Source organism: Prunus mume, linkage group LG4 (assembly GCF_029339155.1).
Source record: "Prunus mume cultivar Tortuosa linkage group LG4, ASM2933915v1, whole genome shotgun sequence".
Lineage (NCBI taxonomy): Eukaryota > Viridiplantae > Streptophyta > Magnoliopsida > Rosales > Rosaceae > Prunus > Prunus mume.
This window is the reverse complement of record NC_142701.1, coordinates 22,990,403-23,006,484: the sequence shown is the minus strand read 5'-3', so window position 1 is coordinate 23,006,484 and position 16,082 is coordinate 22,990,403. Positions and strand designations below refer to the sequence as shown.

Here is a 16,082-nt window from a genome sequence, read left to right as displayed (position 1 = left end):
TGTTAAACCGTGATTAAAGACAAATTATACATGTGACAAACAGTAATTTACAAAAAATATGAGCATCTCCTTCCGGTGAAGGAAGCAAGCAGTATTTTTTTATAAAATAGATAGCCCCGATATTTTCGGTATTTGTAAATCCTTTTATTGGTAACAAAAGTTTGCATGAGGCCACCTGAATTGAGGTTTACGAACAGATAGGACAGATTGTATACTGTATGATTGCTTGTACTTACCGATAAGAAGAGGACCACCTCCACGACCAGTTAAAATAGTCCTGCCATCGTAAGAGACTATTGAAAATTACATTGCTATGCAAGTGTTGTATGGTATATTGTGCAGACATGTCTGTTATTATGAAGAGATTATAAAATATTACGATATACAGTCACGTGTTATAAGATTGTTATTTTTAACATATGAGGTGTTATTAGTAAGGTAAAGACGTCTTGTATTGTTTTCAGTCTCACTTGATGATATTATTTTCTTTCAAATTTATAAAAAAAAAAAAAAAATTGGGTTTTTTTTTTAATCCAAATTTTTTAGGCAAATTTTTTAGGCAATCAGGAGAGTAATGTAATGGCTCGTCTTCCGTACTCATTTATGGCAACAACTATCATCAATTATGTGCCCGAGAGAGAATATCAGCATATCAAAAAGAGAATAACGTCAGCTTAGCTGCTCAGGATTTCAAATTTCTGCAACTGAGTTGTCACTCTCCGGTCTCCCTATCAAGTAATCCAGCAAGGACATCTCTGCCTCTGGGCAATAGTGCTCTCTTTGATTTTTAAGTTTGTTCTCCAAATTCTAAACCTCAGTTATGCACTTGATTAACTCTTCTTCCTATACGAAGAAATACTTTTGAGTTGTGCTTGGATCAGTTGACCACATGGGAGCGGTTGATTCCCAGTCACTAATGCATATGAGGCTCACATGCATCAACGGCTAGAAATTGTCCACTGTTGGTGACTATGCTCCCAGATACCTGTAATTGTGATCCATTTGCCAGAAATGAAGGCTCTATTTGTTTGCATCCATAAGGATAAGCTTGTCAATCAGTTGTTGCAAGATTATAGAGGTGGTAAAAAGAATCAAAGGTGAATCAAGAAACGAAGGCTCTGTATTTGCTTGCTACCTTGCATTGTAACAATGTATACAATTTTAAGAACTCTACAAATGAACAGGTTGAGTACAACAAATGAGGTGCCCAACTTTTAACAAATCAGAAGAAATTGCATCTTTCATTCCATTTCTTTATCAGGTCCAATATACATGGTGCAACAAACAGAAACGAAAATAAGCAGACATCCAAAAATTCGACCAAACGATAGAGCAATCCTTGAGGAACCAATGCCCCATAATTGTGACAGGGCAGCCTGAAACAAAGAAAAACAAGAATAAACTGGGTAGCATTTTCTGTGGTTAAAAAGTTCTCCAGAGTGTTGATGAATCGTGGCTAACATTTGAACCAAAATTTCTTCTCATGTTCATGATGTTTTCTTTTGTTTCTTTATCTGATTTAATATAGTAATTATTGCCACTTTCTAGATTTTCCAATTGTGTTCTGTTTCCTCATACCAAACAGCCCATACTTTTACAAGATCTCATTCCCATCACATTTTACATGATTAAGAATCAAAATCATGCGAGTGATAATTACATTCAAACAGGAAAGTTACCTCCATGTATATAACATTTGCAACTTTGCCGGTTTTCTCAAGCTGCAGTCCACGAGCTAAAAATACCTGAAATTGACCACACAAATTGAGAAGTCCATAACTGCTGGGGCATTATCGGAGAAAAAGAAGTCTATAGTTGAGTGCATGCTTCATTGCATCACAATTCTGTGTGTGACAGAAAAAGATAGGGAAAAGAAAAGTTCAGAACAGCACCTCTGCAAAGAAGGCCAGAACACCAAGTACAAGCATAACTGAAAATGAATAAACATCCGGGAAAACAAATTCCTGAAAAAAAAGAAAAAAAAGTAAATATTTAGCACACCTAAAAATTGCATATAACATCAAAAGAACAATAACCAGAAAGCATTGAAGCTAAATGTATGACTCACAGCCATTACGAAGTCAAAGCATTCAACTCAAAAAATTGCAAAAGAAACTAATAACAATAATCTAGAGGAGATATCTGTCTAGACTCTGTCCAAGGCTTCAACAAATTATACTATATAACACTGGAAGTGCACCAGAAACAACCCCTCTCCAGCTAGCCCACTTGTTTGTAAGAAAAAGATATCATAATCAGCATCAATTCATAACCATAAATTCAACAAGAAATTAATAGCCGCCATAATAATCCTTCATTTGTCATAAAAGTCAGCATCTGTTAATAATTTATAATCAGATAGATCTCTATGAATTGGTAACAGAAAATAAATCTGGATAACATCATACTGGCAAGATTGTGAATCTCCCCTCCGCCTCCCTTGAATAAAATAAAGATTAAAGATTAAAAAATAGAGGTAAATGAGGGTTTTAAGTTGCTAGGCAATCAGTGATATATTAAACAAGGAGTGTGGCAGACTCGAAATAACAACTTTATAAAGCACAGCGTTGCAACCATGACATCAACTTACCTCAAGGGCAAAAAGACAAATTCCTGAAGCAGGACTAGCCAGTATACCAAATGAAAAGACTGTCAGCCTGAAAATTGAACAGAGAATTTATCTAGGTAGTTTTACTACATAAAAATAATTTTTCTGAAATTTCCAAGATAGCACTTGGATGCAATAGAATGTTGTGTTTACCCCCTTGTATGATGTACATTTTAGAAATGCAACATAATATCATATAATCTCTTACATGCTTTTAATATTTTCTTGCCTTGATAATCATGGAACTGAAACAGTTATAGACATCTTAATTAAAGGTTATGCTCTTTGTATAAACCCCATCTGAAACTGAAAAAGAAATAAGCTACATAAACGGTCTTGAACATAATGGGTAGTATGGCAATGTTCCAGTGTTAATGGTTTTGAAGATAAAAAGAAATAGCACATTATCATCAATTTCATATTTGCTTAAAGTTTATAGCATTAATCAAGTGAAACATAATTGAAAAGCGCAGAGAATAATTATTAACCATTTTCATGCAGGACTTAAATTTACAAAGAAGCAATCAGCAATCTTACAGTGGCTGATCAGATGCTTTTGCTCCAGCCCTTGTAAGGCAGTAGCTGATTCCGCCGGTTATTGATGAAAATATACCGGCTAAGATTGCATATGTATGGCTGCTTCCCTTGACACTTGTATTCTTTCCTCCATTTTTATCTAATCCTCATGCATAATTCCAGGGTTAGTATTCCAGAGTTCGGGGAATAGTGGTAGAAAACAACCCAAATGTTACATTATTTTATGCTAGTGTCTTTTACATGCCCATTTCTCTTACAAGCATTAATCTGCTCAAGGTTAATAGGCAATAATGTACTAGTTTCACAGATTTTACTGAAATATGATCCATGCACATGTATTACTAACAGTCACTCATACATACAAATCTAAACCTTTTTTTTTGTCAAGAATCTTATGCGTAGCGTTCTCTCAAAAGGCATATAGAGGGAGTGAGACACATATACGCTTTCTTCCTCATTTGTAATAAAGTATACATGCACTTAGTGGACTACTGTCTCAGAGTTGTTTCCTTGCAGAAAGTGAAAAGGCAAGATACGCCTTGCAACAGGATATACATGCATGTGTCACACCTAAAATTATCTATACACTTTTATACATATTGAAAGCATCCACATCTAGTGTATAATATAGATTATGTTAACTCACTTCTGTACCTTGCGTAGTAAGCATTTGTCGAAAAATGAAGAGCACACCAAAGAAACTGCACGCAAGACCTGGAAAATGAACGACAATTGACATTGGAATCACTTCCTGACTATTAAAAGGTAGTTTAAGAAACTCTTCCAAATTCTAACAACTTCATAAAGGACTCAAATATGCAACATTATCTTCAACCTAGAGTAAGAATGAATAATTATAAACATTATATACTACATACCTCCAACATCTGCAATTTTATACTTCTCATGTAGAATGACTCTGGCCACAATTGAAGCCATAATTGGAGTGGTAAAGCTCAATACAATAGCCTGAGACAAAGGTAACCTTTGAATGCTGAAATGAAAAATGAACCAATTCAAGTTATTTCTGTGGTGTTTACACATTACAGAAACAAGTTTTAAAGTGCCGAGCTCAGAAGCTGTCTGAAAAGCATTTCAAACATACTGTAGCGGACATGAAGAACATCAGACAGATAAACAAACTTAAAAATATAAGTTAGCCAAATACTTGGAATGCTCTAAAACAATAGCTCTTCCATTAGCCAATGGATGCATTAGTATTTCATCTCTTCAGATCCTACAGTATCCTAATTTTCTGCTCTTCATTATAAGATAACATATATTTTTTTAGAACATAGCCTCATTTTGATCAGCTCGTACACAGTTTACAAAACTACATTTACGGTAAATAAACTGTAATTTGCATATTGGTAGAATACAGTACAGAAACTGCTTCTATCCACGTGGTAAGTATCATGACATGAATGCATTAACACCAGAGAGAGTAAATCCTCCTACCAAACAAACAGGCAAAAACATACTCACCAATAAATGAAACTTATTAATGAGAGATATCCCATAAGGGCTCTTGAGATCAAAAGATTTTTCACATTTGCCAGCCCAGCTATTGGCTGTCCGCTCTTTCTCAACCACACAAATGACAATACCAAGATAATCATACATCTTGCAAACGCAGCCTCAAGCAAAGGAATGGGCTGAGCTGCCATAATAAAACAGTGTGAAATATAATGAAAGAATAAATATACATATATATATATATATATATAGAGAGAGAGAGAGAGAGAGAGAGAGAGAACACAAGGCTGAAACAAGTTATGTGCATCATATGCCATGAGACTTGCAATTGAGTCATAAATAGAGTGCAGAACTTACTAACCAGAAAGAACTTCGGAAAACACTTCCATGACAAAGTAGATGGTAGATGATATGGCCATACACATTAGACCAGAGTATCTCGATCCACTCCATACCCATGAAATAAAATGAGCTACTGGGGATGTCTCTGCTTCAAGTGGTTTCCTTACCTGATCCTATAAACAAATACAACATCAATGTAATCAACAAAAAATAACCTTGCAGACTTCAATCGTTGATTTACTTTTCCTTCTACATTTCCCTCCAAAATGACAAAGCAATCACTAGACTTAATTGAGACGGAACCAAATCTGAACGATCACTCTCCGGCACTAAGGCAATAAACTATTTAATCATGACCAGTATTTTCAATTTCACTGCTTTGGTTACTAAACTAAATTTTGCATGTGGAGTACTAGAAAACTGAAAGTGCAAAATTTAAAAATGAGATTTCTTCAATTTTCACAGCAACCAAAAGGGCAAAACACACCACACTATCAAAAGCTAGATAAATAAAACCCTAGCAATATTATCATCTATATACAATTCAAATTCGTCGTGAATAATAACAAATTGAAAAAAAAGAAGGAAATATTAGATTAAATTAAAGTGATGGAATCTTACCCTAGGCGCTTTTCGAGGATAAGAGACGGTGAATATATTGATTTTGGGCTTCTCAGGCGGCGTTAAGAGAGGGACTATCTCGTCCGTGGCGGCCAGGCTGCCATCATCGGAACCTGATGCGTCGCGCACGATCAGCTCCAGCTCGTTCTCTCCGTCGCTGGTCTCTGCCGACGAAGCCATTCGCGCGCATCCAAATTCTCCAGAAACCCTAGAAAAGCTTTGGCTGCTTCGGAAGGAACAGCTGAAAATTCAATCTCCCGGAGGAGAAGAAATGCCAAATGCTAGTCTTATGCAGTGTGCGTGCGTTGTTCGTTGGAAAGCAACGCGTAAACGGTCAAGTTGGTGGCACTGTCCACGTGGAGCGACCGCAGTGGGAAGCGAACTCTTTGTCCAGCTGAGTTGGACATAATCGACAGTTGTAATTTCCCGGGCAGTGCCGAGTTTTCGCCCGCCATCAGCTTTTTAATTAATTATGAGAAATTTGCTTCCTCTTTTTTTTATTTTTTTAAGAGACGAGAGCTTCTTCTTTTTTTGTCAGAGGATGAGAGCTTTGCTTCTAGAAAAATGCCAATCCGAAATGGAAATCCAAATTTTATATGTTCTTCATTTGATTTCAATTTCTTCTATCATCGCAATACAAATAATTTCTTACGATAAAATTACACTTAGCTATTGTAATATACAAAAAAAGGAAATAAAACTTCGACCATCCTCATGGAAAGAAGAATCAAATTTGGACGCAAGAGAACGGTCATACTGCCTTACCTAAGAAGCCTAACTCACACTTGCTAACCAAACCATATCTTAGGGCCATATAAATAGTGACAATTCATAATTTGATGCTACTTTAAGAGGTCGACATTTTAACTCATGGGAATCCGATGCCTTCTTATGTTTGGAAAGCATATATTTAAGAATAATTAAGAAAGTGACTTTTTCCCCCCAAACTTTATGTCCTACTCTGCTAGCTATCGCACCAGAGCTGGAAACGTTAGCTGGTTGTCCGCAGAGAGTGACATGCGTATGCACATCCCATGTAATTTTAAACTTTAATGTGAAACCATGAAAACTGACCTTCAATCAACATTTGCAGAATGCCGAACAAGAATGATACCGAGCGAAAATATCCACCTTAGAATACTAACGAAAGCTATGGTTATCAGGACACTTCAATCCTCTGTAATCTTGATACAGGCGTCGACATACCCGACATGAAATCGATTATTTTTAATTTGTTTAAAAGAAATCGTATAGCCTAACGACTACACTCGTTTTTTCAAATTATTTAAAATTTGTACAGGCTTTATGGGTAGATCGTCTTTATATATATATATATATAAAAATAGTCTAGCCACCAGGCTATACTCTTTTTTTATTTTTTATTTTAAAAATATAAAATTAATTTCTTTCCTTTTTTGTTTGGCCTACTTCTTTAATTTAATATATGTAATTAAGTAAAATCTTAGCCCTTTTGAATTACTTTAATTAAAAATTTCTATAATTTAATTATAATTTAATATATACAAAATTAAAGAAAATGTCCACAAAATAATTAATTTATATTTGTTAAGTCTTTTGTGAAATCGTTTGGGTGTCTTAATTAAATTTCCTCATAGCCCAAGAGCCTTATCCATTACTATTAGGCCATTACTCGAGTATCTATTATACCTTTTTTATTTTTTACTTTTTCAGAGTTATTACCGATATAAACGTTCTAGCAATTTCATGTTTAATAATGTATTATACACATACACACATTTCTCATGTTTAATATACCTATTTTTTTACAAAAATATCAATAAGACACACAAAATTCACTTATTATACACATAATTCTCACATATTATTGAATAAAAATAATATATATATTTGGCTATACTCAGTTTTCCCCTACTTGTCTTTTAAAAATAGTATCGCCGTGCGGCTATACTCGTTTTTCTTAATTTTTTTTAAATAGTATAGCCGCACGGCTGTACATGTTTAACACGTGGCGCATAGGCGATAGGCAGGTCTTTATAGACATATATAAATAGTATAGCCGCCCGGCTATACTAGATTCATGTTGAAAATTTTCGAGAAAATAGTATTGGCTTTACTGTGTTGACACGAAAATTTTATATTTATTAAGTATTTTGGGAAATCATTTGGGTGTCTCTTAATTAAATTTCTTCATAGGCCCAAGGCCCTAGTCTTGATTAATATAAATGTTATTAATGAAAGTCAAATTCAAAGCCCAGCCTGTGGCCAAGCCCATTGGCCCAACTCTCTAATGTTAATCACACTTATCATCAAAGTGTCATGATGCTTTGTTTATAAACACCTTCATAGGAGTGTAAATTTTTTATGTGAGATTTTCACATAGGGCATCTCAAAAGATAGGCCTTCATTGAAATCTGTATTTTTATTGTTAGTTCAATATGAAATTATATTTAAAGCCCTTCAAGGTCTCCGTGATGCATCTGTAAATGCCCTCCAAAGTCTCCATTAGAAATTATAGTATGGAGGGCAGAGTTATGGTTTTGATGTTGACTTCCATTCCTAGTAAATATAGGAACCAAATGAAAAAGATACCGCACAAATTTTACCTTGCCTTAATAACGACCAGATGAGCTGGAAGGTTTACACCCCATGCCAATGGGCTGGTACAAACCAATACCTATAATTTTCTATGACGGTCTCTTGATGGTAATCCAATGCCTTCTTATGTTTTGAAAGCATAGTTAAGAATAATTAAGAAAGTGACTTTCCCCACCATACTTTATATCCTACTCTGCTAGTTATATCGCACCAGAGCTGATAACGTTGCTGGTTGTCCGCTGAGAGTGACAATCGTATGCACATTTCCATGCAATTTTAAACGTTAATGTGAAACCATGAAAACTGACCTTCAATCAACACCAAAACAAATCATTTCTATTGAATAATTACTTATATCATACAACATTTGCAAATGCCGAACAATGAAAACTACCTTCAATCCACCAAAACAAATCATTTCTATTGAAAAATTACTTAATCACCGTACAACATTTGCAGAATGCCGAACAAGAACGATACAGAGCGAAATGGCATCCTTTAATGGCCTGGATGTGAAATTCCTATATGTTATGACTATCCCATGCAGCCTGGACTCCTGGAGAGTGGAGAATGAAACACCAAGAGTCACTCTAGAAAATCTCCATTGTAGAAACTTCAATGAGAGCTATGATTATCAGGACGCTTCAATCCTCTTGTAATCTTGATACAGCAGGCGTCCACATACAATCACTTGTCTCTAGACATGAAATCAGAGCTTAGTGACATTTCAATTTCCTCAAGGGAGCGGCCTTTAGTTTCAACTATGAAGTAGGTAGCAAATATTGCCGCCAACAAGGAGACTGCACCGAAGGTAACCATAAACTGGAGCAACTCCAAATTTCTCCACTAAGTCGAGGAAAAATAGACCCACTAAGAAGTTGCAAACCTGAATTAAAAGTTACACATAAATAAAACAAATAGCACCAAATGCAAACTATCATCCAAAAAATACATGTGGAAATAATTGGGTAGCTCTCAGCCATGACGACATATCAATTGGAAATTGGAAATATAGCAACTATTGTACTTAATCAATCACAGAACCAAAAAAATATATAATTAACAGTTATTTTAAATAATTAACCAAGGAAAAAAACTCAAGGGCTTACCCAATGAGCAGAAAAACTGAATCCCATAATCTTCCCACGTGACCGGTTGCTGCTAAGTTCGGGAATGATAAGACCAGTAACCGGGCCAGCACCTATTGCAAAGGTGAATATGTACCTACGAAATCATGTGAAGAGAAATAACATCAATAGAGTAAGCACAATACACGTCTGCTTAACAGAAAGCGTAAATAGAGAATTCGAACATCAGCAAATCTTTATGGTATTTGGTGGTGTTAGCCGTCCTGATAATGAAAAGCATTACCCTCCATCCCAAAAAAAGAGTAAGAACAAATGACAATTTTTTGTTAAAGAGGGGCTACCGGTTTATTGCAACTGTAATATGTGAAATCTTATGTGCTGCAGAGAGAACAAATGCTTACATGACAGTTCCCAGTATTGATAAGTTGTCACTTAGTTGCTCATCTATTGGAAAACTGATAGCACATACAACAAGAAACATCGAAACTGCCTGCACATAGACAGAATTTCTTAGTCGGACATGTCCTTGCTAAATAAAATATATGCATTAATAAATACATTTGATTGATATTTTCCATGTTTGCATTTTCAAACTCATGAAACAGAGAGTTGCCCTCCTTTGTTCAATGTATGCAACAGCGACATCGCGCTCACATATGCATAGTAATGTTCTATTCATCTCCAAGAATTAATTCCAAGTACAGCTCACCATTCCCAAGTAACTTCCAATCAAAAGCTTCTGCCTCCCTTGCTTATCAATCAAGTACAAAGCACAAAGTGCCCCTGAATGATCACAATTGATGTGAATGAGAGGTTGATCAAGAAACATTTTTCATTTTACAAACATAGACTATCTCAAACCTGCAAAGTTGGTAACTCCAATAAGCAAGCTTGCCAAAGCACTACTTGTGATTCCGACATCTTGAAAAGTCAATGATGAAAAGTAAAGAACTCCATTTATACCGCAAACTGTTGAAGTACAAAAAGGGAACCACCAATGAATGCAACTGCAACCATGAAAAAATCATCTCAGTCCACAAGTAAGAATTCCCAAGTTTGTGAAAATTGATTTTAAAAAACCTGCATATAATTAAGAGAGGAATATAACATCGATCAATCAAAGGAGTTCCTTATAATTTTTTTTCATATTATTAATCACTCTTTGATTAAGATAAGGTAAGGTTTTCAAATTTAGTTCTGATGATTTTTCATGTGCAAAAGGCGACACTAAATGGCAACTGCTGCAAGTCTTATACAATGTTCAACACAAAGATGCCATTACATGCTGGCATCCTAAGTCCACCACCTTGATACAACCTCTAGAGTTTGGCACCTTCAAAAGTTCCAACCAGCTGCTGTCCAAATCACTACCATCATTCTTGATAACTGACTGAAATTCTTCAATTGCCTTTTCAACCTCAGATGCTCCCCACACATTTTTTATAACTGCTTTAGCATCGTTCAATCTCCCTACCTGCACAAACAACATATTAAAGCTTCAGGAACAACACATTTGAAAATAAAACGCCATAATTTCTACCATGAAAGATAAAAATCTTACCTTGCATAGCCAACGGGGGCTATCTACAGCAAACTGCATTCCAAGAGCAAGGATAAAACCAGGGATACTTGCAATATAAAGCATCGTCCTCCACCTAAACAAGATATGCCAAAATATTAGTCGACACTTGACAGGTTCAGAGATTAAATTTATGCTTGATACACTAAATGTTCCAATAATTGCAAGAAATAATAATTTGTTCTTCAAAAATCCGTACATAAGCAAATTCCATATATATCACTCTCTGTGGAAGGAAGCAGAATTGTGTACACTCTCTTGAAACCCAACTATTTCTGGCTCCTTTATCCCAGTATCTCTCAGAAACTTTGTTCATTGTTTTGAAGGCTATTAATGTCTGATATATAGTGACTCTCTCTCTCTCTCTCTCTCTCTCTCTCTCTCTCTCTCTCTCTGTTACTTGTCATTCAAGTCATAGGCTCAAACCAGAAAAAATAAGTCAACAGAATCTCACCAGTGTGGATCACTTTCAGAGGGAATGCCAAGAAACAGTGATGAAATAATCCCAAGACATGTGCCAATTTGACACAAGGCTCCCAATGAACCCCTATATCTTGTTGGAGCAATCTGCAAGGTATACAATAGGAATAGATGAGTAAACTTCTCTTCAGATACATAGTGGATATAATGCAGAGGAAAAGTATGACATAGTATAACCTTCAATATCTCAATCTCAAACAGAGGGCATGAAATCCAAGTTAACCGTTCAAACAAGTTATGAATCTAGTGCGTACTAATTTGGGACTGTATTGGTGGCTTGGTGGTAAAGCTCAATGAGCACTTACTGAAGGTTCAGCAAAGTCTATATGCTAGTAGTGCGAATTACTAGAATGAAGTAGTTTGGTCAACTTACATAACTTTCTCCCAGAATTCTACATATGTCATACTTGATCATCATCCATATCGACCAGAACCAATGGTTTGCAAATACAATTTGACAACAAGTTAACTATCCCACCCGCCCCTCTTATCTAATAGCCTCTACAAATGGAAGATCAACAATAGCAGTAGCAGAATACTTGGTTTTGACTACATAGCATTATTGTATTGGAAATTTGCATGAACATTGTACAAAGTATGCAAAGACAACCCATACCTCTGAGATATAGATTGGAACAAGAACAGTATCAACACCTATGCCAAGGCCAACAAGAAATCTGCCCAAAATTACTTCATCCAAGGAATGAGCTTGTGCACTGTCACAAAATGAAAGGAACCCATCATCAAAAAACTGTAAGTGAACAACACCAATACCATACATTGTTGTGTACCAACAAGGATACAATGTTGAACATGAAAACTGCCATATCCTAATTCGAATGGCAAAGTTAAAATTACCTTATCAATGCACCCAGAATCAGAGGAATTGTAGCAATTTGAAAGGTCCTCCTACAGCCAAGTTTATCAACTATAAAACCGCAGCCTATGCTTCCGAGGAAGGCACCAACAATGAATATGCTCACTACAAGTCCCTCAAGAATCGAGTTTCCTTCAAAACCCAGTTCGCGGGCAATTGAAACAATAGGACCATTCATCACTCTGCAAAAAAAAAAAAAAAAAAAAAAAACACACCAACTCAAAACTAATCAGAAAGCTGAATGCTTTGCTTGTAATTGCAGGTTACAGAGACAGAGACTCACCCAATGTGATAACCAAAGAGAAAATTGGACATGGAAGCTATAAACACGTGAGGAAAAGCAGGTAACCATCCCAAATCAAAACCTTCACCTTTCTCTTGTCCTACCCTTAATTTCTCACTATCTGCAATATTTTATATCATTAATTCCAAAAACTATAATAATTACTGTGAATATTCTAATTATCATAATATGAATTGCATGAGTTGAGAATAGATGACCTGGTTTCTGAGTCTCTAACTCGGGGAGCTGCTTCTTCACCGCCGACACTTTGTACTTGTTAAGGTGGAGCCGGATACCGAAAGCTCCGAAACGAAACGATTTCGGTTTCGGAGGATACCGACACACGAGTTTCGAGTTTGGGCGGGCGGTAAAGATCGTCGGAACCGGGCCGGCCGGTTGCTGAGGTACTGTAGCCACCCACATCGGTTCACTGTGAGCAGAGTTGGACGAAGTTCATTTCTCGAGGAACGCGATCATCGAGATGATTTCAGAAGAAATATTTTGTTAATGCCACATGCACAGCATGTGATCCACAGGAGGAATAGGCCGGGGGGCGGGACCCACAGCACAAATTTGCCCCGTCAGCCAGCAAGTGCCATGTGTCCCTCAGCTTCGGAGGGATAAATATAGGGGCCCATGAATCGACTTACTGATGTTTTTCTTCCCTGTCTGGGCTTTCTATTTGTATTTTAATTGGGTCCTGATTAGCCTAGTAACCCAAGCTCAGCCCATTACTCAACTAAATAAGTTGAGCCACACTCGGCCTCAACTGCCCTCATTATTTTGTACTATCAACTGAATTTTGTCAAGTCCCATTTTATATGAATTGTAAAATTTACCATGATGATAAATTCTTGGGTAAACTATAGTAAACCTCTCAATCAGTAGGTCATTTATGAGTTCATATCCGAATTTTGGGACACGAGTACATACTCAACGTCGCGGAAAACCTACAATTTGTCCCATCGAGATCGTCAGAAGATCCGTTATCTGCCTATGTGGTATTTATGGGATCCATTTTTTAATTGACGTGGACTTATAGGTGGACAAATAAATAATAAAAAATTATATACATGTTAAAAAAAAAAAATTTAAAATGATATTTAAATCATAAAAAGTGAAAAAAATACAAAATAAAATCTCCACTCTCTTTCTCCTACCTAGCCAACCCTCTCTCCCTTCGACTCAACCCCACCTCTCAGCCACCCCACTCTCATTGACGACCCCAAAACCCAACTCTCTTTCTCCCTCCTCCTCATAAGATTCCAATACCTCAAACAACATAAACATATCTTTGGTTGGTACAGGGAACTAGTCTAGGAGCAATTTCGGAATCTACAGCTGAAGGGTTCACCTACTTTTCCATGGCAATTTGCCACAATCAAGCAGATGGGTTTAATTTCATTGAAGAAATTCTCCACTAATTGTAAATAACTTGTCTTATCAGATACTTTTCTGTTTTGAATTTTCACAAGAAAACATCGGGAAAGCCCTCGATCTAGCTTGGTCGCAACCTCCATTTTCTCCGGTGCTTCGTCGTTGGCTTTTGGCATCGAGTGAATGGCAACTCCTGGATATTTTCGAGGATGGTAGGCGAGATTTTCCCTTGGGAAAAATTAGTGGAAGTTGAAGTTGACCCCTTTGTCCTAGTGGTATGCGAGGTCAATGTCGGAGTCTGAAATCGGCAATGAGCAACTCCACAATTTGTGGTTGGGGGAGGCGTGGTTGTTGGGTTTGGGTTTGGTGGTACAGGTGGATCAGACGGAGGAGGGTTTGGTGGTAGAGGCTATGGAGGAAGAGAGAAGAGAGAAAGAGAGAGAGATATATATATATATTGATATTTTTTAAAATAATTCTAAAATAATTTTTTATTAATTTTTAGTCCTCATGGAAGTCCACGTCATTTAAAAAAGGGATCCCACTTTTGACACGTCATCATTTAATGACTAACTAACAGTTTGGTTAACGAATGTACTTGGGTCTCCAAAATCAGGTATAAACTCGTTGACCCTATAGGTTTAGGGGTTTACTGTAGTTTACTAAATTCTTGTACAAAAGGTTACTTAGACACTCTGTAATGTGTTCAATTTCCATTATGGCAATATATCTGGTATATGTATATTATTCACTCGAAACAAAAGCTATATGGGTTAATTTAACTATCAAATTCAGTTTTGCCTACAAAATGGAATGGACAATGGGTTACTAACTTACTAGGCTATATTTCGTGAAAAACACGTTTGATAACATATTTTCATTTGAAAACTTGTTTTAAAATTTTATTTTATTTTAAAAAACTTGAATAAACAAAAATTATTTGGTAACTTATTTAAGTTTTCAGTTTTATGTGAAACTTTGATTTTTTTTTTTTTTGGTGTGCTCCTATTTCATTCCTTAATTTGAGATTACATCACCACACATGAAAGTGCACTATATTTACCAAAGACTTAGTAGTAATTTTTTGTGGACCTCCATATTTTAGACTTAGGATCGGCCTAATTTCTTGCAGTTTTTGGATATGGAAGTCTCGAGAACTCCAATATGTGACCAAAATTCACTGAAAAATCATCCTAATTCCCAAAATATTCACAAAAAATTACTACGAACTCTTTGGTAACATATAGTGCACTTTCATTTTATGATCTCAAATTCACAATGACCACACACCAAAAAAAAAAAAAAATACATTTCCAAGTTGTCACATAAAAAAATCTTAAGGGTGATAAGTTAAAACAATTTCACTTGTTTGAAAAAAAAAAATGAAAATAAAATGTTACAAACAAGTTTTTGAATTTTGAAAAAAAATTTATCAAACGGGCTAGTTATCCAAAATTAAGTAAGTTAGTAACCCTAAGCTTTTGATAGGTAAATTGTACATATATTTGGTTTCGAATCGCATATATTTTTAATACCATATAGTATATTTTAATTTTCGATAAAGGCTACCTAGACTAGAACCCATGACATCGTTTATGCTAGTTCCCCCCTTGATTTTGCCAAATTTAACCTTGAACTCTCGTTCGAGATGCATAATTGATTAAACTATTACAATTAAATTTAACGATAGTCTACTACTTCAATTATAATTTATATACGAAATATTTTTGTTCCCACTTCAACACACAAGAGATACGCTGCACACATCCCGCGGAAAAGCTTTGAAGTCTCGAAGTTTGCCCCTCAACTCTACCTTGGAGGTGCACACCACCTGTGAATAAATGCCATCAGTTGTGATGTTGCAACTAAGTCTTGGCCAAACGATGTCGTTTTGGCTATAATAATTTAAAACATGAGGCCTAATTTTCACAGAACGGAAGAGCGTTTCTTGGGGTCCAAGTTGGAATTAAATGGACCAAGGGATACCTTGCGTTGAATGATTCTTCACAAAGCTTTTCATGCTCTTGATCTATCCATCCCTCTATAAGTTTGAATTTTTTTTTCATATATTTTATAATATGTATTTTAATACTGATTTGGTTATCTTTGTGTAACCATAAACCCTAAATTCTCTTTTGAATGTTGAGAAATGTTGCCCCTTCCTAGTGAACAAACACCTTGAGTTAAAATGATGAATATAAATGCTCACAATTATATAACCTAACAAATTAGTTGAA

At 35.8% G+C, this 16,082-nt stretch overlaps 2 protein-coding genes across 3 annotated transcripts; both read right to left on the bottom strand.

Annotated features, from left to right (window-relative positions):
- Positions 1-1,098: 1,098 nt before the first annotated feature.
- Positions 1,099-5,903, bottom strand: LOC103329335 (Nodulin MtN21 /EamA-like transporter family protein). 2 transcript variants are annotated; one of them, XM_089050645.1, is made up of 11 exons: positions 5,585-5,903; positions 4,983-5,136; positions 4,631-4,805; positions 4,024-4,139; positions 3,800-3,859; positions 3,146-3,284; positions 2,591-2,657; positions 2,409-2,439; positions 1,893-1,964; positions 1,680-1,745; positions 1,099-1,376 (listed from the first exon to the last, which is right to left on the bottom strand). In XM_089050645.1, exons 1-10 carry the CDS (start codon positions 5,762-5,764, stop codon positions 1,717-1,719), a joined length of 1,023 nt encoding a protein of 340 aa, XP_088906771.1. In that variant the 5' UTR covers positions 5,765-5,903; the 3' UTR covers positions 1,099-1,376; positions 1,680-1,716. The 2 variants fall into 2 exon arrangements, with proteins under 2 accessions (XP_088906771.1, XP_008230013.2); XM_008231791.3 differs by lacking the exon at positions 2,409-2,439 and having other exon boundaries at positions 5,585-5,901.
- A 2,660-nt stretch (positions 5,904-8,563) lies between these two features.
- Positions 8,564-12,984, bottom strand: LOC103329334 (Major facilitator superfamily protein). The gene is given in 14 exon segments (XM_008231787.2): positions 8,564-8,977; positions 8,979-9,047; positions 9,271-9,385; positions 9,651-9,739; positions 9,959-10,032; positions 10,111-10,215; positions 10,218-10,256; positions 10,567-10,723; positions 10,811-10,904; positions 11,283-11,395; positions 11,925-12,024; positions 12,167-12,367; positions 12,469-12,589; positions 12,687-12,984. Coding segments are annotated over 14 exon segments (1,611 nt in total). The 5' UTR covers positions 12,892-12,984; the 3' UTR covers positions 8,564-8,848.
- Between the last annotated feature and the right edge of the window lie 3,098 nt (positions 12,985-16,082).

Bases quoted from the DNA above. Each gene is read 5' to 3' on its own strand.
- LOC103329335 (XM_008231791.3), bottom strand. From the start codon at position 5,764: ATGGCTTCGTCGGCAGAGACCAGCGACGGAGAGAACGAGCTGGAGCTG. The intron at 3,860-4,023 runs GTATGTAGTATA...TTCATTTTCCAG, and splicing joins TAAAATTGCAGATGTTGGAG to GTCTTGCGTGCAGTTTCTTT. The intron at 2,658-3,145 runs GTAAGATTGCTG...TTCAATTTTCAG, and splicing joins AAAGCATCTGATCAGCCACT to GCTGACAGTCTTTTCATTTG.